The sequence below is a fragment of the Notolepis coatsorum genome (genome assembly GCF_963971535.1).
Source record: "Notolepis coatsorum genome assembly, chromosome: 9".
NCBI lineage: Eukaryota > Metazoa > Chordata > Actinopteri > Aulopiformes > Paralepididae > Notolepis > Notolepis coatsorum.
Genome location: NC_140173.1, coordinates 134723895 through 134750751, shown reverse-complemented (window position 1 = coordinate 134750751; position 26857 = coordinate 134723895). Strand labels below are relative to the sequence as shown.

General features: G+C 43.4%; 1 protein-coding gene across 1 annotated transcript in view; it reads left to right on the top strand.

The window, feature by feature from the left end:
• The window catches only part of LOC311234769 (uncharacterized protein), a gene marked incomplete at its 5' end in the record, with an annotated part of 101498 nt that overhangs the window by 13404 nt on the left and 61237 nt on the right, over nt 1-26857 (top strand). Inside the window, 4 exons of the mRNA XM_084322013.1 lie at nt 1259-1373; nt 13319-13508; nt 17813-17878; nt 19306-19419. Coding sequence (XP_084178139.1) covers nt 1259-1373; nt 13319-13508; nt 17813-17878; nt 19306-19419 — 485 coding nt within the window. The remainder of the gene's footprint in view (nt 1-1258; nt 1374-13318; nt 13509-17812; nt 17879-19305; nt 19420-26857) is intronic.

Here is a 26857-nt window from a genome sequence, read left to right as displayed (position 1 = left end):
GGTGTAGTCAGTAGTCAGATCGAACAGCTAGCAAGAGTCCTACATTATCTCTGGTGTAGTCAGCAGTCAGACCAAACAGCTAGCAAGAGTCCTACATTATCTCTGGTGTAGTCAGTAGTCAGATCGAACAGCTAGCAAGAGTCCTACATTATCTCTGGTGTAGTCAGCAGTCAGACAGTGTAGCGGAGAATATGCTTTTTGGATCCATGGTGTTCTGAAAGCATGCTGAAACGTGTTATTTGAATCCAATGTACAATGTGATGATCTGCGGATTAAAGAATGTGTGTGTGTGTGTGTGTGTGTGTGTGTGTGTCTGTGTGTGTCTGTGTGTGTGTGTGTGTGTGTGTGTGTGTGTGTGTGTGTATTTGTGGTGAGGGGGTGAGAGAAATTGAGAATCAAATTGTGATTTATATGTATTATGCCAGAGAAAGGAATTTGATATGAAATATGTACCATGTTATTTATGGTGAGTTGAATGATGATCAGATGGTTTCAGTTCCACAAACAAAAGATAACATAAATGTAGGAATGTTTCACGATTCTTTCTCAAACATTTCAACCTGGGGGGGTTTCTGCTTGGCCTCGCTGTACACAATATCTCGTCTTATATTCATCGTATCTGATCTCACACACCTGACTGCTAGGCCCAGGAGTTCAAAACTTGTAACCCCTATCTGATTGGATCAGATTTGTATTCATTCATTTCAACTCATTATGAATTTAAAATGGGGGACCCTGATGTAAACAAGACGAAAGTCTTTCTCTAGTCTGCATCCCCTTAACAACTGTGTTTATTGAGCTGTACTGTACTGTACCCATTCTGCAACCTGTTAATAAAAAATGTCAATCAATCAATCAATCAATCAATAGGGCTTAAAAGGTTTGAACTCCTGGGGTGATTATCCTTAAAGGAACACTCCAACATTATGGGAAATGCACTTTACCGTCCACTTATCTTGTTGTCTGACTCTGGAGAAGATGGTAAGTGCAATTCCCATAATGTTGACACGTTTAAATGACACACATGAGTCCAATGAGCTGTAAAGTGCCATACTGGTTGCCATGAAATGTCATGAGAATACTATGAACAGAACGTCTAGATCACATAGCTGTGCCAGAATACAGGGGTGCCTGATTACATTAAACAAAACAAATAGAACTCTCGACACATGCACACACACATACTGTACATACACATGCACACTCCTGACCTCACCCTTGTTGAATTTGTCCTGACCTCTCTGCTCTCCCTATTTAGACACAGATGGGATGGCCCACTTTGACCGCTCAGAGAGGGGGGGTCGACAGGCCCCCTGGCGCCGGAGGCAACACAGCTGGAATGGACCAGACCACATGTATAATAATGACAACAGGTAAGACTGCGCGGGTCATATAACAATTATGTCCTCAGATAGTGGTATTATCCACCATGGAAGAGCTGCCTACACGCATGTGTCCCGTGTCTATCCTCCGGTAGCATTGCCCTGGCCACGGAAGCCTTCTTATTTAACCTGTTAAGCTGTAAGGATTAACCTGCTTTTTTTTAAATCATAAATGGATCAATAGAGACCGTATTAGATCCCCACGTGGGGTATCATTGGAAAGCCACACTCATTGGCTACAACCCTGTCCAAAAATTCTCGAGATCGCCAAATGATTGACGGAGCTAGAGCCCCGGGAGTCGTGTACGTGTCGTGTACTTTGCAGTGTACTTTGGCGCACGCCTCACATATCAGCATGTAACTCGAGAACCGCTGAATGGATTTTGGGAACAAAACAGGTAACAAATCGGGCTTTAATTCAATATATATATTGTATTAAAATAAATGCACACCGAGCCGCTAGAGGTCGGCAAAGTGGCGGGTCGCGAATCGTCCCACATGTGGGCCCTTGGATGTTAACACTTTCAGCGCCATAAACTGTCCCCATCTCTGCCGCTTCAAGGCCATCTTAAAATGGCCATTTTCGCGGTGTTTCACGATGTTTGCAGAGCTGTGTGTGTGTTCTGTATTATAGCTGTGGAGACAATGGTGTGGCTCATTTGACAGACACTACTTGTAGTCCAACATGGAAATAATTCGTTGTTTCTACATACTGTAGTTTGTAATTTATTACACGCGCATTTCCAAGATATTCCAGTCTTTTTCCATAGATCGCGAGATAAAACGCATTATGTGCAATAAGCCCAAACCGTTCAGGTTGATCCCCTGATCATGTTTGTCGAAGATCTTTTACGTCCGGTAAAACACAAAACTGTGATCGTTAGAAAAACATGTTTCAGGTTCGGTCAAATGGACATAGAATATACCTTACCATAGCCAGAAGGTATTCCAAAAAGAATAATTCCAAGTGATCGCATCGCCATCGCGATTACCAGTGTATATTATGTCTATACACGTTTCGATGGGAAATACGCCTTGGCAACGGAATTTCGAGGCGATCAATGTGAATCTCTGTTCAAGCAGGAGGAGGAGCCCTTACCAAAAAAAAGAAAAAGGAAAACGTGTATCCACGCCAAGCCATTCCAGTTCAAAGGTAGGCGATACTGCATTGATCGGCATTGCAATTCCAACGTAGGGAAATGAGCCAGGGACAGCTAGAATGATCCGGATGATGATTTAGAACGGGGATCAGAGCAAAAAGATCAACGGATCTAAAAACGAGGAGCTCGCCACTAACACAGGAGATGCTGGTATCGAGCCCAGCTCTCTGCGTTGCTACCGGCCTGGCCGGCCGTCATACTAACACAGTGTTAAAGGGTGGGAAAGCCGGTGGGTGGGGATTGGACGTTGTGGACAGCGACTCCTACAGGTCGGTTGGGTGACGCCGGTACGGCGGAAACAGGAATTATCGGGGGCAGCATGAGCCTCCCACGCGTTACTCCTCGCCACTGAGAGTTTGAGCTACTGCGGTGAAAAGATGCAACAGGCTGCCTCCTCGTGATGCAAGGCTTCTATCCTCACTACAGCCGACCAGTGGGAGGCATAGTCGAGCAACGTTCAAGACAGGGGAGGGGAGAATTGGAAATACGAAATTGGGATGGGAGAAAAATAGAAAATGGGGAGAAAAAGTGGATAAAAAAAAAATGTACCGAAAATATGAATTTATCGAAAAAATTCTAATTATATCTCTTTTATCGTAAAACCGCGAGAAAATTACTAAATCCAGATTTAACACTGCCATTGGAAATAGGAGCCTTTTCCCTATCCATACATGTATGATTTGGCCATAACACCGGTTCCTGACAGGCAGCGAGCGAGCGAACTGGAGACGAAATTGCGCGCGACACTGTCCTGATATGAGGCGGCGCGTGTCCGAGTGTGTCTGTGTGTGTCTCTATGGCTCTGAAAGCAGCCTGCGATTCTCGACCAATAAAAAGTGTTTAGGGGCGGGACTCGGCCGCGTAATCGCTCAACTAGAGACACAGCGAGCGAATATTTGAGGGGTGAACGACATCGCTGCTCAGTTCGCTGTCGCTCGCGGCAGGTCAGGATAGTCTGATTGAAACGAATACATTTTAATCACTTTTTCTCGCTCGCTCGCGTCACTCTATGTCAGGAAGGGGTGTAATAAGGTCAAGGTCAAGATCAAGGTCAAATATGAATTTATCATTTAAATGGATTATAATTTATTACTGTATCTACAAATCCTTCTGTTTAATCATCTTCCCTTCATTCATTTGCTTAGAATCTTTATACACTTGATCTCAAGAAGGTGGTGAATGAGCTCAGTGAGCGATCTCGGTGGCTGCACAATTGTAACATGGTGTTATTTACCGGCAAAGATGCAAAAGAATTCATCACAATTTACTCAAGCCTAGTAACGGACACAGTATTTCTGACACTGGGAATACATACCCCCAGGTCCCTAGATGTCCATAGATACCAAGAACATGCTAATTGACCTTGTAGAAGTGGAGCAATCTTCCATTTACTTGGGCATGTACCTTTAGGCGAAATTTCGGAAAATAGGGCTACAGCTTAACAGGTTAAAAGTTGTACGGTAGAATTTAATGCTCATGTCATAACACAAAACTCTCAAACCACTCCTTGCCAGACCGGCCCCGTTCCCCGTACCTGGATAACTGAGTTAGCCGGATAACTTTCGGTGAAGTCTGACTTAAGCCGGACTTTCCGGTTCCCCGTACCTGGATTGTCCAAATCACCATGACAACAGATCCAAAAGTTTGAGCCTGGTCGAAAGCAGGGTTTAAGTTCAAGTTAGCCTGAACCATCGCCACGCCCCCGCAAAGAAGTGACAGCCCGTTTCCTGAAATTATTCCCACAGTCTACGATCTGCATTATACCATTCTGAATTACGTTTTTGTGCTCCATTCTTCCAGAGGGGGCTTTTGAAATGTAAAATAGACCCAAAATGCTGATACTAAATTCACTTTGTCCTAAATAATGCACGTTATATATACCGTGGCGCTCGCTCGGTGCGATGTACACATTATGTGGTTATTTTAATTGTAACTGGGATTAAGATGTCTGATGAGATGCGCTGTTTGACGGATTTGAGAAATTGAATGAGCCGTTGACGTCACATTAATGAATGAGGATAAAGAGATAAAACTTCATTCAAAACAAAGAATATTCTAAACACGGGTCTCTCGTTCATTAATGTATAAACAATGAATTTATCCCATCTGGCACAGTGGCGCAGCGGTAGTGCTCAATCCTGGCAACCCAGCGACCGGTGTTTGAAACCCCGTGTTTCCAATATAATTTTTTGGAATATAATATTAATGATTATACGCCAAAGTAGCCTAGTTTTAAGTTAAAATATTAGAAATCTACATGCATTGAGGATGTCATTCTTTATATAGCTCTCAACGTGCACCAAATTGAATTATTCCTACATCGCAAAAAGAAGGGGAAGACTAGGTTTCGAACCCCGGTCGTCTGCGTGAAAGTCAAAAGAAGAACCCGTTACACCACAGTGGACTTAAGTAAAAGATCGACCATACATCAATCAATGGGAAGAGAGCCGTATCGTTATCCTGTATAACAGTTTAACTAATTATTTTCGCTAGCAAGATCTCATTTGATTATTCAATCCAGCAGGCAAGTTTAAAGAAATATAATCTGATTGATTGAGGTAATGAGGGACTTAAAATTAGCCTATAGATAACGCATTTAACTTGTCGGCGAGGCGATTGAGCCGTACTGCAATATGTTAATAAAGTTTTAAATCAATTAATCAATCAATGCCGCTAGAGAATCAGGATCTCTGCTATCGATACGTGCTGGCTTTTCAACTGGAGCGGCCGCGCGCACTTATCCTGGGTCTCAAGTCTGGCTTGAGTTAACGAGACTGAATCCACCTTCGAGGAACAGGAAAATCCCGGCTTCAAACATCGGGTTAACTGAATCTGGATAATGACATCTTGATCGACTTAGTTGAACCAGGTACGGGGAACAGGGCCCTGAATAGTCTGGCTATGGTTACCAAAACAATTTATAAATAAAAACAAATTTTGCTGCAAGAAAAGCTGTATAGTAGTTCACTGTTGAACTGAATGCGTGAATGACATACAGTAAAAAGGGGGATGTGTATGACACACACACACACACACACACACACACACACACACACACACACACACACACACACACACACCCCCCAGGCCCCCCAGGGCTGTGTTCTGAGTCCCCTCCTCTACTCCCTGTACACACACAACTGTGTGGCTCAGCGGAGTAGCAACACAATCATCAAATTTGCTGACGACACAGTGGTGGTGGGCCTGATCTCTGCCAACGACGAGAGGGCCTGCCTGGAAGAGGTCAAGGTCCTGGCGGGATGGTGCCAGGAAAACAGCCTCTCCCTGAACGTCAGCAAAACAAAGGAGATGATTGTGGACTTCAGGAGGTCGGGGGTCAAGGACTACAGCCCCCTCAGCATCGACGGGGCACCGGTTGAGAGAGTCAACAGCTTTAAGTACCTCGGAGCCTACATATCCGAGGACTTGACATGGACCACACACATTGACAGTGTTGTGAAGAAGGCACGACAACGCCTCTACTTCCTCAGGCGCCTAAGGAAGTTCCAAGTCAGTCAGAAGATCCTTAAGAACTTCTACTCATGTACAATAGAGAGCATCCTGACTGGCAACATCACCTCCTGGTTTGGGAATAGCACTGCACAAGACCGAAGCAGACTACAAAGAGTGACACGTTCAGCCGAACGCACAATTGGAGGGGGGCTCCCCACCCTCCAGAACATTTACAACAAGCGGTGCAGGGGTAAGGCTAAGAGAATCATTAAAGACTCCAGTCACCCGAACAACTGCCTCTTTGAACTGCTGCGGTCAGGCAAGCGATACCGGAGTCTCAAGGCGAGCACAGAAAGACTCAGAAGAAGCTTCTATCCCCAGGCCATCAGGCTGCTCAACGAACAATGAACACTACACAACAACCATCAAACGCACATAGCACACACATCCACACGCACACACTCACTTTAAACAAACACACTGTAGCACCCACTCCCCACACTTTATAGCACACACTCACTTTAAACAAACACACTGTAGCACCCACTCCCCACACTTTATATTTATTGATAAAGGATTGCACTACAACTCGTACACCTTACTGTAAATTGTACCTAAATTGTACCTCATCCCATTTCTGCTTTGCACTATATAGTATTGTATATTATATGGTAACTCAGTTATGTCTATTCTGCATCGAACATTGTACATATGTCTATACTGAACACTGTGACCTCATTTTCTACTTCTAATTTACATGCTATACTATGTTATTTGATACTATCTTGTCTAGCACAGTCTCTGGAGCGTAACAGTAAGAAGCATTTTGTATGAAAGTATTCTGTACTTCTGTATGACAACTATTAAAGAAACTTGAACTTGAAACTTGAAACTTGAACTAGATCAGAAGCAGCAATGGTAAGGTACTTCATGGCATTAAAGCCTGGATCACAGTACTTTATCCTGATATTAAACTGTAGTTTGTATTATCAACAGCCTGAATCACAGTACTTTATCCTGATATTAAACTGTAGTTTGTATTATCAACAGCCTGGATCACAGTACTTTATCCTGATATTACCATTAGCTTGTATTATCAAGTGGACTGATGAAGAAGGTGAACTGAGAATTGAACACAGACCCAAAATGTCACGTTTCAACACTCTTACACATCCTATTCGGAACACTTGGTGAATGTGAAGTTTGCTTTGAACCACACAAAGTTTGATAATTCAGTATCTAGATATCTAGTAAGATATCGGCTTACTTTATTTCAGCCTAAACTTTGCCTGTGCCTTTCAGCTGAAGATTGGCGGATGTTTCGTGGAAATGACTAGTAACGTATTTAGGTGCTCTTATGCTAATTACCCTCTTTCAACCTGTGACTGGCTGGTGCATTGATAGGCCTTCTCCATCACAAAGCATTGACGTGATTGGCCAATTTTGGGTTATTGTGGAGGGATGGTGTGTGTGTGTGTGTGTGTGTGTGTGTGTGTGTGTGTGTGTGTGTGTGTGTGTGTGTGTGTGTGTGTGTGTGTGTGTGTGTGTGTGTGTGTGTGTGTGTGTGTGTGTGTGTGTGTGTGTGTGTGTGTGTGTGTGTGTGTGTGTGTGTGTGTGTGTGTGTGTGTGTGTGGTGAGGGGGTGAGAGAAATTGAGAATCAAATTGTGATTTATATGTATTATGCCAGAGAAAGGAATTTGATACGAAATATGTACCATGTTATTTATTGTCACATGGAATGGTGAGTTGAATGAGGATCAGATGGTTTCAGTTCCACAAACAAAAGATAACATAAATGTAGGAATGTTTCACGATTCTTTCTCAAACATTTCAACCCGGGGGGGTTTCTGCTTGGCCTCGCTGTACACAATATCTCGTCTTATATTCACCGTATCTGATCTCACACACCTGACTAGGCCCAGGAGTTCAAAACTTGTAATCCCTAACTGATTGGATCAGATTTGTATTCATTCATTTCAACTCATTATGAATTGAAAATGGGGGACCCTGTGGTAAACAAGACGAAAGTCTTTCTCTGGTCTGCATCCCCTTAATTGGACCTATCTCAAACCCTGCCTTCTTTTCTTGATCCTCCAATCACAACTGTCGCTTACCTCGGACAAACAAAGTTTGTCAAAGTTTGTCCGAGGTAAGCAACAGTTGTGATTGGAGGATCAAGAAAAGAGGGCAGGGTTTGAGATAGGTCTATTGTGTGCATTGAGCTGTACTGTACTGTACCCATTCTGCAACCTGTTAATAAAAAATGTAAATCAATCAATCAATCAATAGGGATTAAAAGTTTTGAACTCCTGGGGTGATTATCCTTAAAGGAACACTCCAACATTATGGGAAATGCACTTTACCGTCCACTTATCTTGTTGTCTGACTCTGGAGAAGATGGTAAGTGCAATTCCCATAATGTTGACACGTTTAAATGACACACATGAGTCCAATGAGCTGTAAAGTGCCATACTGGTTGCCATGAAATGTCATGAGAATACTATGAACAGAACGGCTAGATCACATAGCTGTGCCAGAATACAGGGGTGCCTGATTACATTAAACAAAACAAATAGAACTCTCGACACATGCACACACACATACTGTACATACACATGCACACTCCTGACCTCACCCTTGTTGAATTTGTCCTGACCTCTTTGCTCTCCCTATTTAGACACAGATGCGATGGCCCACTTTGACCGCTCAGAATCGTCCCACAGGCTTATTTACCGGCAAAGATGCAAAAAAATGCATCACAATTTACTCAAGCCTAGTAACGGACACAGTATTTCTGACACTGGGAATACATACCCCCAGGTTCCTAGATGTCCATAGATACCAAGAACATGCAAATTGACCTTGTAGAAGTGGAGCAATCTTCCATTTACTTGGGCATGTACCTTTAGGCGAAATTTCGGAAAATAGGGCTACAGCTTAACAGGTTAAAAGTTGCACGGTAGAATTGAATGCTCATGTCGTAACACAAAACTCTCAAACCACTCCTTGCCAGACCAGAATAGTCTGTCTATGCTTCCCAAAACAATTTATAAATAAATAAAAAATTAGCTGCAAGAAAAGCTGTATAGTAGTTCACTGTTGAACTGAATGCGTGAATGACATACAGTAAAAAGGGGGATGTGTATGACACACACACACACACACACACACACACACACACACACACACACACACACACACACACACACACACACACACACACACACACACACACACACACACACACACACACACACACACACACACACACATTGTATTACCTGACTTCTATCAGCATGTGACTTGCAACACCAGAGGCGGTAACATCCTAGATCACTGTTACACGCAATTTAAAGGTGGCTACAAGGCTCATTCTGATAGTGGCTTTGGTAAATCAGATCACGCGTCAATCTTTCTTTCACCAAAGTACAAACAGAGAATTAAAAGTACTCCTGTAGTCTCGCGAGAGGTGCAGAAATGGGATTTGACGTCAGAGGAGACGCTCCGGTCTGTGTTTCACTGCACAGACTGGAATGTGTTCCGCGACACAGATAACATTAATGTCTACACGGAGACAGTGGTGGACTATGTTTGTACTAGGGTGGAAGAAACAATCCCCACTACCAAAATGAGAGTTTACCCAAATCAAAAACCCTGGGTAGACAAATCCGTCCGTGAAGCTCTGAGAGAGCGCACCAAAGCATACAACGACGGCCTAGTGGCAGGCAACATGAATGACCACAAGGTGGCGCGATACAACGTAAGGAGGACAGTGTCAGAGGCCAAACGGCGCTACAGGGATAAAATTGAACTCCAGTTTGAACAAGCTGACTCTAGAGCTATGTGGCAGGGGCTCAAAACGATGACAGACTACAAAGGCGCCTCCCTCAAACTGAACAGTGACATCTCCTTAGCAAATGACCTCAATACCTTCTATGCGAGGTTTGATGCTGGTAATAACAACACCAGCTCACAAGCCACGGCAATGGGGGGGGGGGGGGTCGGCTGCTGATGGAGGCGCAGTGTTCAGGGTAACAGAGCATGAGGTGAGGCGGACCTTTAAAAAAGTGAATATCAGGAAGGCAGCAGGTCCAGACGGCATCCCCGGCCGCGTCCTAAAAGTCTGTGCCGACCAACTGGCCCCAGTATTCACTGACATATTTAACCTGTCCTTAGAACAGGCTGTCATCCCCACCTGCCTGAAGAAGTCCACTATTATCCCTGTACCCAAAAAATCCAAGCCTGCTTGCCTCAACGACTACCGCCCTGTAGCTCTCACCTCCATAGCCATGAAGTGCTTTGAGAAGCTAGTAAAGGGCTACATCTGCTCCTCCCTCCCCATCAACATGGACCCCCTGCAATTTGCATACCGCCCCAACAGGTCCACGGAGGACGCCATAGCCCATGTGCTGCACACAGCAGCATCACACCTGGACAAGAGGCAGGGGAACTATGTGAGAATGCTATTCATCGACTACAGCTCGGCATTCAATACCATAGTCCCCTCCATACTCATAGCCAAGCTCAGGGACCTGGGCTTGGGCTATGACCTCTGCCAGTGGGTCTTGGACTTCCTGACTGGCAGACCCCAGGTGGTGAGAGCAGGCAACTGCACCTCCTCATCCATCACCCTCAACATAGGGGCCCCCCAGGGCTGTGTTCTGAGTCCCCTCCTCTACTCCCTGTACACACACGACTGTGTGGCTCAGCGGAGTAGCAATACAATCATCAAATTTGCTGACGACACAGTGGTGGTGGGCCTGATCTCTGCCAACGACGAGAGGGCCTACCTGGAAGAGGTCAAGGTCCTGGCGGGATGGTGCCAGGAAAACAGCCTCTCCCTGAACGTCAGCAAAACAAAGGAGATGATTGTGGACTTCAGGAGGTCGGGGGTCAAGGACTACAGCCCCCTCAGCATCGACGGGGCACCGGTTGAGAGAGTCAACAGCTTTAAGTACCTCGGAGCCTACATATCCGAGGACTTGACATGGACCACACACATTGACAGTGTTGTGAAGAAGGCACGACAACGCCTCTACTTCCTCAGGCGCCTAAGGAAGTTCCAAGTCAGTCAGAAGATCCTTAAGAACTTCTACTCATGTACAATAGAGAGCATCTTGACCGGCAACATCACCTCCTGGTTTGGGAATAGCACTGCACAAGACCGAAGCAGACTACAAAGAGTGACACGTTCAGCCGAACGCACAATTGGAGGGGGGCTCCCCACCCTCCAGAACATTTACAACAAGCGTTGCAAGGGCAAGGCTAAGAGAATCATTAAAGACTCCAGTCACCCGAACAACTGCCTCTTTGAACTGCTGCGGTCAGGCAAGCGATACCGGAGTCTCAAGGCGAGCACAGAAAGACTCAGAAGAAGCTTCTATCCCCAGGCCATCAGGCTGCTAAACGAACAATGAATGAACACTACACAACAACAACCACCGAACGCACATAGCACACACATCCACACGCACACACTCACTTTAAACAAACACACTGTAGCACCCACTCCACACACTTTATAGCACACACCCACTTTAAACAAACACACTGTAGCACCCACTCCCCACACTTTATATTTATTGATGAAGGATTGCACTACAACTCGTACACCTTACTGTAAATTGTACCTAAAATTGTACCTCATCCCATTTGCACTAGATAGTACTGTACATTAGTACACTGCATAGTATTGTATATTATATGGTAACTCAGAACATTGTACATATGTCTATACCGAACACTGTGACCTCATTTTTCTTCTTCTAAATTACATGCTATATTATGTTATTTGATACTATCTTGTCTAGCACAGTCTCTGGAGCGTAACAGTAAGAAGCATTTTGTATGAAAGTATTCTGTACTTCTGTATGACAACTATTAAAGAACTTGAACTTGAACACACACACACACACACACACACACACACACACACACACACACACACACACACACACACACACACACACACACACACACACACACACACACACACATTGTAGAGCAGTAGATCAGAAGCAGCAATGGTAAGGGTCCCTGTACTTCATGGCATTAAAGCCTGGATCACAGTACTTTATCCTGATATTAAACTGTTTGTATTATCAACAGCCTGGATCACAGTACTTTATCCTGATATTAAACTGTAGTTTGTATTATCAACAGCCTGGATCACAGTACTTTATCCTGATATTAAACTGTAGTTTGTATTATCAACAGCCTGGATCACAGTACTTTATCCTGATATTAAACTGTAGTTTGTATTATCAACAGCCTGGATCACAGTACTTTATCCTGATATTAAACTGTAGTTTGTATTATCAACAGCCTCGATCACAGTACTTTATCCTGATATTAAACTGTAGTTTGTATTATCAAGTGGACTGATGAAGAAGATGAACTGAGAATTGAACACAGACCCAAAATGTCACGTTTCAACACTCTTACACATCCTATTCGGAACACTTGGTGAATGTGAAGTTTGCTTTGAACCACACAAAGTTTGATAATTAAGTATCTAGATATCTAGTAAGATATCGGCTTACTTTATTTCAGCCTAAACTTTGCCTGTGCCTTTCAGCTGAAGATTGGTGGATGTTTCGTGGAAATGACTAGTAACGTATTTAGGTGCTCTTATGCTAATTATCCTCTTTCAACCTGTGACTGGCTGGTGCATTGATAGGCCTTCTCCATCACAAAGCATTGACGTGATTGGCCAATTTTGGGCTATTGTGGAGGGATGGTGTGTGTGTGTGTGTGTGTGTGTGTATGTGTGTGTGTGTGTGTGTGTGTGTGTGTGTGTGTGTGTGTGTGTGTGTGTGTGTGTGTGTGACCGCCGGTCTGAGCATGACTGTCCATAGTGAGACAGTAATTGCTCTATTACCTTGGTCCATTATATTGGTCTATTACATTGGTCCACGGTACCACAGTCGCAGTCACTATACTGTATATGATAGTAAAATACAATCCACACCTTAGCTGTGCTCTTTGGCATCACGTCTGATGGTCATAATTTAAGAAAAGTATTAAAACACATTACAGATGAAGCAGCATCTCGGCACAGATTTTTTATTTTATATCAAGGACTACAACGGAAATAATTATGTGAGTGACTTTTATTATTTCATCCTGGACGGTGCCATTTCAGTCATTTGTTTCACCTGCAGTTGTCAATGAACTAAAGTGCCTTTTTGTCTCTGTCTGTCTGTCTGTCTGTCTGTCTGTCTGTCTGTCTGTCTGTCTGTCTGTCTGTCTGTCTGTCTGTCTGTCTGTCTGTCTGTCTGTCTGTCTGTCTGTCTGTCTGTCTGTCTGTCTGTCTTTCTCAGGGCCACAGCCTTGCAGCATTATGATGGCTTTGGGGGGCCTGGGTCCTTCAGGGTCCCCCCTCGGCCCCTCCCACCTGTAGGGAAGCAGGACAGCCACATGGGGGCACTGGATGAGCTCACACTAAAACACATGGCCCAAGACTGCAGTTCCCTCAAGAACCAGCTGCTCAGACTCAAGTCTTTACTACAGGTTAGACATGAACACTGGAACACATTCACTCAAACACAAAGACACACACCCTTACAGACACACATTCACTCAAACACAAAGACACACACCCTTACAGACACACATTCACTCAAACACAAGCATACCCCCCCACAGACAGACAGACAGACAGACAGACAGACAGACAGACAGACAGACACACACACACACACACACACACACACACACACACACACACACACACACACACACACACACACACACACACACACACACACATACAGACATACATGCACACACACACACACACACACACGCACACACTCAAAGACAGAGCCCTATCTGACTCTTGTAATGCTTGCCGTCCATTCAATTGTATTGCTAAACTTATTGTGTCTATTTTCAGACAAATCATGTGCAAATAATTATGGAAATGACATCTCCCTTGCTCATTTGTAGAATGAAATTGAATGTTTCTGACGAGGCCAACTACTGTATGATGCTGTGTGCCAGGCTTTGGGCTGACAGGCTGCTACAGCGGCTGCTATTTTGGGAGATCACTGGTGTTCGAGTAGTTTATCACATGTCAAAGCTCCTGACAAGCTAGAACTGAAGATGTGGAGCTCTGCAGCAACAGTCTTTGGGGGTATAAGAAACTAGATTAATAGATTCTATCTCTGTCGATCACTTTTCGTGGTTCTGCGGCCTGTCCTGTCAGTTAGCCGAAGCCTGTCTGTTAGCTGCTAGCTATCTCTCTACCTGGTGGTCCCCCTCCCCCTCCCCCTCCCCATCAGGAGGAGGAGGAGGCCTTGTGTCGGTCCGTCTAGCTCGCTATCCAAAACTCTGTGGCGCTTTCTACTACTGTCTACTGACATATTTGTTATCTTGCTTTCATTACATTACTTGACTTTTTTTTAATTAAAATAATAATTACCTAGGCAACGGCTCTCTCTCCTACTCTCGCTCTCGCATTACTAGCACTCTGCCCTGCCCCCATCACTCCCAAGTCATGGGCATACTGTGCCATCTCAAGAATGTTGTATGGCTGAGCCTGAAGTCTTGTATAGTACATGTCCAAATTTCATAAAAATCCGTTCAGAAATGAGTGATTAGGAGCGATTTTGGTAAACTGGGAGACAAATAAAAGCTCTGCAGGTTTCAGTTTTTTCATAGACTCCAATGCATTCCGTGTTTTCTTCTTTTCCTTTTTTCATGCGTGACTTTTCACCTAGATCCCTGATTCGCTCATTCCCACGTGGGGTATCATTGGTCACACTCATTGGTTACAACCCTGTCCAATAATTTTCGAGATCGCCAAATTATTGACGGAGCTAGAGCCTCGGGAGTCGCGGGTGGTATTCGATAAAAAGAAAAGTCTGCCGTGTACTTTGGCATGTAACTCGAGAACCACTGAAAACGGCAATCGATAGGCAACAAATTGGGCTTTAATTCGATATATATATATTGTATTAAAAAAGATGCACACCCGAGCCGCTAGAGGTTGCCAACGTGGCGTGTCGTGCCGGTGGGCAAATCGTCCTCATCGTCCGGGTCGGTGCCAGTTAAGAGGTTAAAAAAGCTACATTTACCAGTAGAACGCCTGTCGTTCAGTGCTGTCGCCTAATACACGCCACGGCCATTGACAAAGTGAAGTGTAGTTCCTCAGTGAATGAAAACATAAACGTTGTTATTTTGCTACCTTTACGATTGATTTGCGAATTTTCTCATGTTGAGCTATAGATTGTGGATGAATACACACAGAAAGGTACACCATGTCAATGTTCATGCTTTATTTGTTTTAAACAAGACGATTTAGAAATATGTCCATTGAAAATACATTGCGATTTCAAGAGGGGTGGACCGCGCGGGAAACAGCAATGACGTAACCACCACTACACCTCCCTATAACGTAACATTAGCATGCTGACAATTACACTTTTACATTGACAAACATCATCATATGTAATTCACGACACAATTCAAACGGGATCAAATCATTATTTGTCTCTAGCCACTGACTACCGTTCATAATTTTCTCCGAAAATAGAGTCCAATGGTGGTCCAGCAGAAGGGGACAGACTTCGCCTCTCTCTGGGTTTGTTGAGCTCTTCTGTGTGTGTGTGCATTTACTGTAGGGGCTAATCACTTAATAGATCTATCTCTGTCAGTGGGAGAAATCCATTCAGAGGGAAAGTGGGAGGGAGGGAGCGAGGGGAGGAGGAAAGATAAATGAAAGACTGCAGTAATGGAGAAATGGGCTCCATGTTCTCTCTCTTTCACTATCTCTCTCACACACACACACACACACATACACACACAAACATATATAAGCACACGCACACACTTTTAGTGCACTCTTGCTCTCAATAAATGTCGGTGGTCTTGATAGCCTCGACTGAATTCCAAACCTACATTCCAAAAGGTGATACTTGAGTTTGCATTCAAACGTCTCCATTGTGATGAGCTCAGCGCTCGTGGTAATTAGCCGTGCCGGTTTCACTGCTCGAGAGGGAAAGCATTCCAGTTGCCCCATTAGTATCTATGCTCTTAATTGCATTTGTGGAGAGTGTGTAACGTTGAGCTCAAGGCAGCGGCTGTAAAATGAGGCTGTTTGGATTAGCTGTTTATATAGCGTGAGAAAATTGTGTGCTGGGTGAAGTTTTGTGGTTGAGGTTGAAGTGTGCATCGTTCATTTTAAATTGGCTCAAACGTGGGCATATTACCCTCCAGCATAATGCGCTCCTCAAGTATTCAGTATTAAAAATACATTGACTTATAATTGGATTTGATTGTCCAAATACACTTAACCAGTACTAGATCAAGTGAATGCTGAGAAGTGAGGACGTTCAAGTACTTGATACTCATGTTAAGTGTATCAAGAGGCAGGGGAACTATGTGAGAATGCTGTTCATCGACTACAGCTCGGCATTCAATACCATAGTCCCCTCCAAACTCAGGGACCTGGGCTTGAACTATGACCTCTGCCAGTGGGTCTTGGACTTCCTGACGGGCAGACCTCAGGTGGTGAGAGCAGGCAACTGCACCTCCTCATCCATCACCCTCAACATAGGGGCCCCCCAGGGCTGTGTTCTGGAGTCCCCTCCTCTACTCCCTGTACACACATGACTGTGTGGCTCAGCGGAACAACACAATCATCAAATTTGCTGACGACACAGTAGTGGTGGGCCTGATCTCTTCAAACGACGAGAGGGCCTACCTGGAAGAGGTCAAGGTCCTGGCGGGAGGATGGTGCCAAGAGAACAGCCTCTCCCTGAACGTCAGCAAAACAAAGGAGATGATTGTGGACTTTAGGAGGTCGGGGGTCAGGGACTACAGCCCCCTCAGCATCGACGGGGCACCGGTTGAGAGAGTGAACAGTTTTAAGTACCTCGGAGTCCACATATCCGAGGACTTGACATGGACCACACACATTGACAGTGTTGTGAAGAAGGCACGGCAACGGCTCTACTTCCTCAGGCGCCTAAGGAAGTTCCAAGTCAGTCAGAAGATCCTTAAGAACTTCTACTCATGTACAATAGAGAGCATCCTTTTTTTATATTTTTTTTATTATTGCAAAACAAAAATTATTAAAAGGCAGTACTCAACACATAATGCATAATGAAACTTTCAGTCAAGGTGGTTAAAATTACATGCAAGTACAGAAACAAGATAAAACAAAAATAGTCTATAATAACATTTTAACTCATTATATAATTATAATGCTATTTATAGGGTTTTGACCATAATTACACTACTGTTGCTATTTTACAATGAACTATAATGAATTACGGTTCATACAGAAGTTCTGTATGAACCGTAATTCATTATAGTTCATTGTAAAATAGCAACAGTAGTGTAATTATGGTCAAAACCCTATAAATAGCATTTGGAATAATAGATCTTTCTCTCAGAATGAATGCAGCATGGTTTATATAGCGTTATCGGAATATACGGGGTGTAGGCTACTGACTGACTGCGCTCCGCCAGTGTTATTATGCACAGAAGCTCATTTCCTTGTTGTAATAATATATTCTACCACTGGGCGTCAGGTAAGTGTGCTCTGACCTGTGCGTAGACGTAAGCACGGAGTCAAGTTCAAATTGAAATTGATGAATCCCACTCTTTGCTTAGAAATGATCGTACGCACAGGGTAAGCACAGATCTGTGCGTAGAACACGTTGATGAATGAGGGCCCAGGTCTCCCTTGCAAAAGAGATCTTGTATCTCAATGGGACTTCCTGGTTAAATAAAGGTAAAAAATTAAATAAAATAAAAAATAGAGTGAAGCATGCCTAAAGTCTTGTTTGTGTGTGTGGGTTTTCTAGCTGGAGGATGGAGGCAGTTCAACAGATGCTGTTGAGGAGAGTGAGGACAACATCACTGCCTTGCAGGTAAGTAACTCTGCTGCTCTGTTCACATAGGTGGGCCAAGTTGGTTGTGTGTGTGTGTGTGTGTGTGTGTGTGCGTGTGTGTGTGTGTGTGTGTGTGTGTGTGTGTGTGTGTGTGTGTGTTTGTCAGTCTTAAAATAGCTCTTACACATACTGCAGAAAAACAGTAACACACACACAACCATCAATTAGCCAATATAAAAGCGGCACAAATCAAAAAGCAAGTATTTATTATCCACCCTTAAAGGAAATGTATTTCCGAAGCCTAGGACACACAAAGAAAACACAGGAACATCAATCCAACACAAAAGAACAAAGCCACAGGGAACGCAATACTGTCACAAGTCCATTATAGGTTATTGCTGCAGTTTGTTGAGGGCAGTGATGGGCAGGAAGCATGGGACCCTTATATCTAGATGCAAAATAAACAACTTGTGGAGACTAAATGTTGTATATTGTATATTGATGTTTTCTGTTTATTAGATCAAGTAAGGCACGTCAGTAACGGCAATTATTATCTGTGGCGGTTTGATAACCACGAGTGTTTTCTTTACTGTGGGTTCACTGTGTTGTCTTGGTATCCTTGAACGAATCCATGGTGAATCACACTTAAACCTCGATCGACCTCTGAAATATTTAGATTATTTTGGATCGTGTTCTGTCTCTCGGTAGCTAGGTCACGTGATGCAGACGTTTTTATATCTCTGAGCTATTTCACTCTTCCATGTATCTATGAATTGGTTGGTTGAAATAAAACTAGAGGTGGGCATAGATTAATTTTTTTAATCTAGATTAATCTATCTGCAATCCTGGATTTAATCTAGATTAATCTAGATTAAAATGGCTAAAAAAGAATTTAAAAAAACCTGCCGAAGGCATTCAAAATGTGTGTTCTACCCAAATAATGACCAGAAGTAAGTCCTTACTTTTTCTTTCCTCCTTATGTTTCTCAGGCCAGGTGGCCCATTACACCATGAGCCCATCTACCGTTTCCAAAATGCATTACAGACTGTTTTATTTGAAGTTGTTTTATTCAGAAGTTAACACAAATAAATAATATTACCAGTACAGTACAGTATCTAGCACTCTCAGGAGCAAAACAGAAAGAATCATTTCAAACTTGAACTATGTGACATGGCTTGAATCAACTGCTCCAGTGGAGTTGCTCAGTGGCCAATGGTGTCAACTGTGGTTGTACTGGGCAGCTCCCAGGTGTGAATGGAACTGTGTGAATGTGAAGCAGGGCGTTCCTGAAAAAGAGCATCTGTGCTCAGCGAACCTACCCTGGGTAAATAAAGGTAAAAAAGAAAAAGTAATTTTTTTTTTAGATTAATGCGTTAATTATATTATCGCGCGATACTAGTATAGCGTTAACGCAGCACGTTAACGCCGTTAACGGCCCAGCTCTAAATAAAACATTTGTGTTTCAGTTGGACGAGCTGATGAAGGAGGTGCGGGTGCTCCGAGAGGAGCTGAGGAGCAGAGACAAGACCATCGCACAGCTCACGCTGCAGTGTCACCAGCTACGACAACAAGAGCAGAGGGTGAGTGAGTCACACAGGGAACAGCCGAGCTGAGCAGGGACAGGTTATTTCCATGCATTTACACTGCAACTCCAGCCAACCAGTGTTGTAGTCGAGTCACTAAATCTCGAGTCCGAGTCCAAGTCTGAGTCACCAAAGAAGAGCCCGAGTCGAGTCCGAGTCGAGTCCCCATTACCCGAGTCTGAGTCCACGTCATCAAGGTTGAGTCCACTCCACTCTGGCAGTCAAAGAGCTGACCGTTTTTAGATCCTTTTTTCTTTTATTCGATTTTTTTTATTCATTGCAGGTTCACGGACCTCTGTGTTGCCATAGGAAATCATTCTGAGATTCCAAGAGTGCAATACCGGCCGCATCCTGCTAGGTGGCAGGTATCGCCCACCCTTTGAAACCTTATTTCACACCGTGTGTTACATCTAAACCCCACCGGGCGCAGAATTTTGGTCCAGGCAAGCCTAGCAGTTCACCCGATCACATTGGAACGCGTCCCTGCCCCTCGATGTATGTGTTGTGCCGGATTATGTCCGGGACCCGATGGACACCAATGCTGGAAATCACGATCAGACAATAAGATTATTCTTTTTGGGATACCCCCGATCAAAGGTAAGGACTATCTGACATCAATTCCACCTTGATCCTACAATGATTTCATATCGATCCAGCTGATCAGCGTGTGTGGTGTTCAAAACTAATGCTGTTGATGACGAACAGAGCATCAAAAAACTACCCCCCCCCCCCCCTTTGATGCATTCATGATGAAACATAATACCTATTATATACCTTTGAATTGGAAATAGTAGCGTGTCCAGGTGAGAAACGCCAATGACTTTAGTCAAATTCACATAGCGCCCTATAACTCAGCTTTTCAGGAATTAGCCCAGATCACTCCTAAACTATTCACCACGGGATAATGCGCGAACATATACATGAAAATCTTTTCTCTTTTTTGCAAGTTGGACGGGAGATAGTTAATGTCAAATGACCATAGTATTGTCTCCATAGCTTTAATATAGAATATAGATATAGCTCTCCAAACATAGTGACGCACTGTGAAAATAGGCTATGGCAGTGGTTCTCAAACTGTGGTACGCGTACCACTAGTGGTACTTGGTGGTACTGCTGGTGGTACTTGAAAACATTTCCAAAAATGCTAAAAAAAAGAAAAAGATTTTTTTTTTTGCAGTCAGGCCACTGAACTTAGAAGCAGGCCAGGCCAGTGTTTCTGGTTGCGGCAGCGCGATAGTTAGATAATCTATAATCTATGATCATAACCATTTATTTTTAGATTTCTTGTAATGTCAGATACAAAATGAAATACTCCTACTTTTCTGAAAAGAGTTGGTGTTAAATCTGACATTAAAAAAAATCCATCAAAATATGTGTTTCTGCTAATCATTGACACATGCCTAGCCTGTAATAATCCCCCCCAGAAAAATTTACTTTGCATTTGATATATTGTAAATATTTTACTTTTTGTGTGTTTTTTTTAACAATAATTTGTGATGCCATCACACAAACTGGCATTTAAAGGGTAAACATTCAAAAATGTATTGAATATGTGTTTTCTTTTCTTTTTTACAATAATTTGTGATGCCCATCACAAACACTGGCATTTAAAGGGTAAAAATGAAAAAATTCCTGCACCAGAATGCAGGAAATTAAGTTTTTGTAACAAAATAATTGTGTGTGTGTGTGTGTGTGTGTGTGTGTGTGTGTGTGTGTGTGTGTGTGTGTGTGTGTGTGTGTGTGTGTGTGTGTGTGTGTGTGTGTGAGAGAGAGAATGATGGACAATTGCTTGCTGTGTGAGAGAGGGAGAGAGAGAGAGAGAGAGAGAGAGTGAGAGAGAGAGAGAGAGATAGATAGAGAGAGAATTAAGTACATTTGCTGAAATACAGTTTTTCTTAATTTTCCCACTTGCTATGTGAGAATGTTAGTTATTATGTTCTCAATGCCCCTTGCATTGTATGAGTTGTGTGGAAGCGTTTGCTAGTTCTAGTGCTATCCCTTTGTACATTGTGGCTGTGTCTGACAAAAGTTAACAATAAATAATGGTATTAGGAATACATTTGCCTCCTGCGTGAACTGTGCATAGCTGAATAGACTGTATTTTAACTCCGGTCATATGGTGGTACTTGGAGAGCCAGCTACGTTCTCAGGTGGTACTTGGTGTAAAAAGTTTGAGAACCACTGGGCTATGGAAAGCTGGCGCATTAGCTACAGGGATAAGGGTAATGGCTGGCGCTGAAAGTGTTAATGTTAGCCAGCTAAACGTGCATAGCTTAATTAACGTGCATAACATACCTGTGTAACGTTAAGTAACTTGTGTCCCGCTGGGAAGTTCAGCATCACTGCATACACTTGGTTTAAGCCAAACGTCCATCCGGAAACGTTGTATTATGAAATAAGACGGGTGAGTGTGAGTCACTTAACTCGCTCTTTTTTGCATGATTGATTGATGATTCATTTCCTGATAATGTATGACGGTGACTCCTCCTCACCATCGACTAGACTGTGTTGTTGTGTCTGTGTTCGCGCATGACTTTTGAATGATTGTAAACAACATTGTATTGTGATATTCTGATATATATATCACATTCTGATATATATTTTTTGTGTAAAATAAATTAACAAAATTAAAAACGAAAATTGAAAAATTAAAAGAAATTCAAAAAAAAACGGAGGTTCGAACCTATTAATTAAGATTTTAATGCCAACGTAACGACAAAGGTTAGAACGTTCAAACGTTTACTGAGTGAGTGAGTGAGTGAGTGAGTGAGTGAGTGAGTGAGTGAGTGAGGGAGGGAGGGAGGGAGGGAGGGAGGGAGGGAGGGAGGGCTGGCTGACTGACTGACTGACTGACTGACTGGCTGGCTGGCTGGCTGGCTGGCTGGATGACTGTGTGATTCCCCATTGTTGAAACATGCATGTGTTGTAGCGTACTGACCAGAGCAGCTTAGTGTTGTAGCTACTGACCAGACCAGAGCAGCTGAGTGTTGTAGCTACTGACCAGACCAGAGCAGCTGAGTGTTATAGCTACTGACCAGACCAGAGCAGCTGAGTGTTGTAGCTACTGACCACAAAGTCATGAACACAGCATATTCTGTATAATAGTGGACCATGTCAACAAAATGCCAACTTTGGTTGAGGCAAAATAAAGCAAGATGCATGTCACGTTACCACTGTAGTGCATTTCTGACAGTAGCTCAAATTACGCTCACTCGGCATCATCTGAGACTTTTAATCAGTTGCTTGCATTAGATATAAATTATTTGTGTGTTTGACGCTATTTACTCGCCCTTATTGAAGCAAAGATACGGGCTAATCTTAGATTTAGCTTTATCCTAGTGGTGGACGCTAGCCTCTATCTTTAGCAGCTTGGCGTTAGTGATAGCTGATGCACACTGCTAACGTTAGCAGTGTGTAACCAAAATTCTGTAACACAAGCATGCACATTCACAAATGTGTATCAATTCATTGTCAATTTCATCATCTAACAGCAAAGAGTCAAGTTGTCACATCTTGAAAGCTGCCATAGTTTCCTTGTTTGTCAGCAAAGAAAAGTTGGCCAAAGCTAGTAATCACACACTTGTGCTGCAATTGATGACCTCGGAGCAGGTCCTAAATTAAATTATATTATTATTATGCTGCATCACATTGATTCATTGGTGCAACAGCTAGCAATCAGCCTGCTCAAACTGGCCTAAGGACAGTAACATAGTTACGTGGTTGCTAGTCTAAACACAGAGTCACTGTCCAGACACCCTTGAAAAGGATGGAAGCTTTATGAATGTAGTCACCTTTCTATAGATATTTTGTATTTGTCTCATTGTTGTACACTACCGATATCCATTTTTCCCTTTAACCCTTATGAGATACAGCACCTTACAAAAACCCTTATCTTGATTTCTGATTTCTATATAATACATAAACAGAGACTTCCTGGATTTCTTATAAAAACCTTCCCTGCAACCAATGGGAGTTCACTGTGTGCATCCCTTCCATTCACAGACTCAAGTGGCTAAGTGTTAGGAATGAGAGGGATATGATAGGGGTCTCCATCTTCCTTCCTTTGATTCACCTTTTGTCTGGGCTGGTTTTCATTGAGAGAAATACATGGGTTAAGCCAATTTATAAATGTGTGGGAATTATTTTAAATTGTTTAATTGACTTTTTCTGTTTCTGTATTATAGAATAGAATAGACTTTTAATTGTCATTGCACAGTATACAACGAAATTTCAGGGGAGCTCCCACAGACCGTAGTACAATATATACATACATAAACACATAACACATATAACACTGTACATAACAGAATATTTTAAATAATAATAAAGTGCATGATGGGTGGTAATCAGTGATTATCAAGTCCAGGTAAGTGCATGGTGCACGTGAGTGCACAGTCAATGAGCGTTTAACAGTCTGACTGCTTGGGGGAAAAAGCTGTTCTTAAATCTTGAACTCTTGGCATGTATGGACCGGTATCTCCTCCCTGAGGGAAGGAGCTGAAAGAGGTGATGTGCTGGGTGAGACTGGTCCTTGATGATACATTTGGAGCGGTGGAGGCAGCGGGAGGTGAAGACGGAGGTGATGTTTGGTAGAGGAGTCCCGACGATCCTGCCTGCCGCCTTCACCACCCTCTGTAGAGCCTCCTGCTCTGCCTTTGTGCAGTTGGAGAACCACACAGACACACCGTAGGTCAGCACACTCTCAACCGCACAATGATAAAAGTTGACAAGGAGATTTCGTGGCAGGCCAGCCTGCTTCAGCTTCCTTAGATAGTATAGGCGTTGCTGAGCTTTTCCGATCACTGAGGCGGTGTTGGTGCTCCAGGACAGGGTCTCACTCACACTGAGACCCAGGAACTTGAACTCAGTGACCCTCTCCACTACCTCGTTGTTGATGAGCAGAGGGGAGTGGTCAGGCCTTGATCTTCTAAAATCCACTATGATCTCTCTTGTTTTCTTTATGTTGAGCGCCAGGTTGTTGTTGTCACACCAGGCTGTAAGGTCTTCCACCTCCCTCCTGTAGGCAGACTCATTGTTGTTTGTTATGAGACCCACAACTGTGGTATCGTCTGCGAACTTGATGATGTAATTGGAGGGGTAGGAGGGGGAACAGTCATGTGTGAGCAGGGTGTACAGTAATGGGCTGAGTACGCAACCCTGCGGGGCGCCGGTGCTGACTGCTGAGAGACAGGGTGGACGAGGTGTAGTTGCCCAGCCTGACGGCTTGTGTGCGGTTTGTGAGGAAGTCCAGCACCCAGTTACACAGTATATTACACAGACCCAGGGTTTGGAGTTTACTGATGAGTTTACGGGGGAGTATAGTGTTGAAGGCAGAGCTATGGTCGACAAAGAGCATTCTTAGGTAGGTGTTTTTCTTCTCTAGATGTTCTAGGGCGGTATGAAGCACAATGGCTATAGCATCTTCAGTTGATCTGTTCTGCCTATAAGCAAACTGATATTGGTCAAAGGAGGCCGGGATGATGGATGTGATGTGTTTCCTGACCAGTTTCTCTAGACATTTAGCAGGGAGGGGGGTGAGTGCCACGGGTCTGTAATCATTCAGGCACGTGACAACTGACTGCTTGGGTACTGGTATAATTGTGGATGTTTTGAAGCATGCTGGGACATATGATAATAGCAGGGAAAGATTAAATATATCTGTGAAGACCTCTGTCAGCTGGTCCGCACACTCCTTCAGTATGCGGCCCACCACTCCATCAGGTCCCACTGCCTTCCTTGGGTTGGTATTCCGGAGGCAATGAGTGCGGATGTGTACGCTTGGAGCCAGAAGTAATTCCCCATCAAGTTCAGCTGGTGTTCCCAGACAGACGTTGAAGCTTGTGGCACACAGTGGAATGAGGAAGTAGAGTCTTGGCACATGGAGGACACCATTTTACCTTAACACTTTCAGAGCCGGCCGTGTTTTCCTTTTTACCCCCTTGAATGCCCATCATCCACTTCAATGTTAGCGTTAATATCGCCTAATCTATGTTTTAAATTATGGCTATGTGTCTAATCTGCCCGTCGCTTATCAATGACTCATTTTCCAGTCAACATTGTCGAAGCGGATTGTTTTTTTATCGGTTCATTTCCGTTTTATAGCATCTTGAAAAGCCCTCGTTTTCAAGGAAAATTTAAATATTCCATAATAAACGGAATATTCTAGAATACACAAAAAACTTTCAAATTTTTCGGCCTATTAATGAATCGTTTTCAAATGAACGCTAGATTATCGATAGTATTATGTGTACGTATGCACGCTATATAGGCGATCTGATATCTGATCTGATATATTTCCTAATCGCTCGCACAGCCAAACAGCCATATCACACATAGGGGAAAAGCTTATATCTCCGTGAAAACAGGTCTGATTATCCTAAGACTGGTAAAATAGATTCCTTACCTGAGATCAGATGGTATTCCAATTCCTGATCGCCATTCCAAAAATCGATCCTTTTATTGATCCAATGCTACATACTGTAAACACATATTACACGCTGTTCTGAGGCTCCACAATGACTGGGATCATCTCCGGTTACATGCGTGAGAAGTCAAATGTGGATTCCGGATTTTTTTTTCCTCATCCATTTTCATTGAGTCCATTCCAAAAGGGTGCATTACCATCTGGGAGACGATAGGGGGCGCTGGTTTCCCAACGGTAGACTCGGTTGATGAAATATGAATTCAGATCGCTAATAAAAAAATTAAACGATATTTGTCGTCGTGGGCATTCAGGGGGCGGGCTGATAACACGTGTTATGTCGTCCGTGGCATCCAAAGTGTTAAGACAGAAAGCGCCTCATTGTGAACACCCATGACCTTTGTTGTTTAGAAAAACAGTATTTGTTTTGTCACTGGACCAACCAACTATAAAATAAACTCATTATTGGATTGACCAGTCGTACCCAGACAGACAGAGCTGGCGCCATGTCTGTAACCTTGTTTACATGACTTGGTAAGCTACTGTTAGTTCTCTGTCTTTGAAAACCAGACCTGTTTCCTCGTCTTTTCCTCAATACTACACTTCAATGTTAGGGCTGGAGCTCAGGTTGCCAAACTGAATACTCTTAGACTGGCTTAGCATGTTTAGACATACCTGCTGCCTCTAGATAGTTAGTTTGTTTATGCTAATCCTAGGCTTACCAGTTCTATGAAAAGGTATTGACCAAGGCAGAGAAAATAAAAAACACTTTTTAGAATCTTCCTTTTAGAACACTTCATGCATGAACACTATTGTTCATGTAACTCGAGGTCAGACATTCTGACTTCCTGCTTGGAAAAATGTAATAAAACGGCACGTCAACTTGCAGTTCCTAGATGCAAACTTGGGTATGATAATTTATCAAACCCCAGTTCAAGCCTCAGCACCATTTGACGTAATTTCAACGGGAGTATGTCTATGTTCCCCGGGTCCTATGTTCCCCGGGTCCTATGT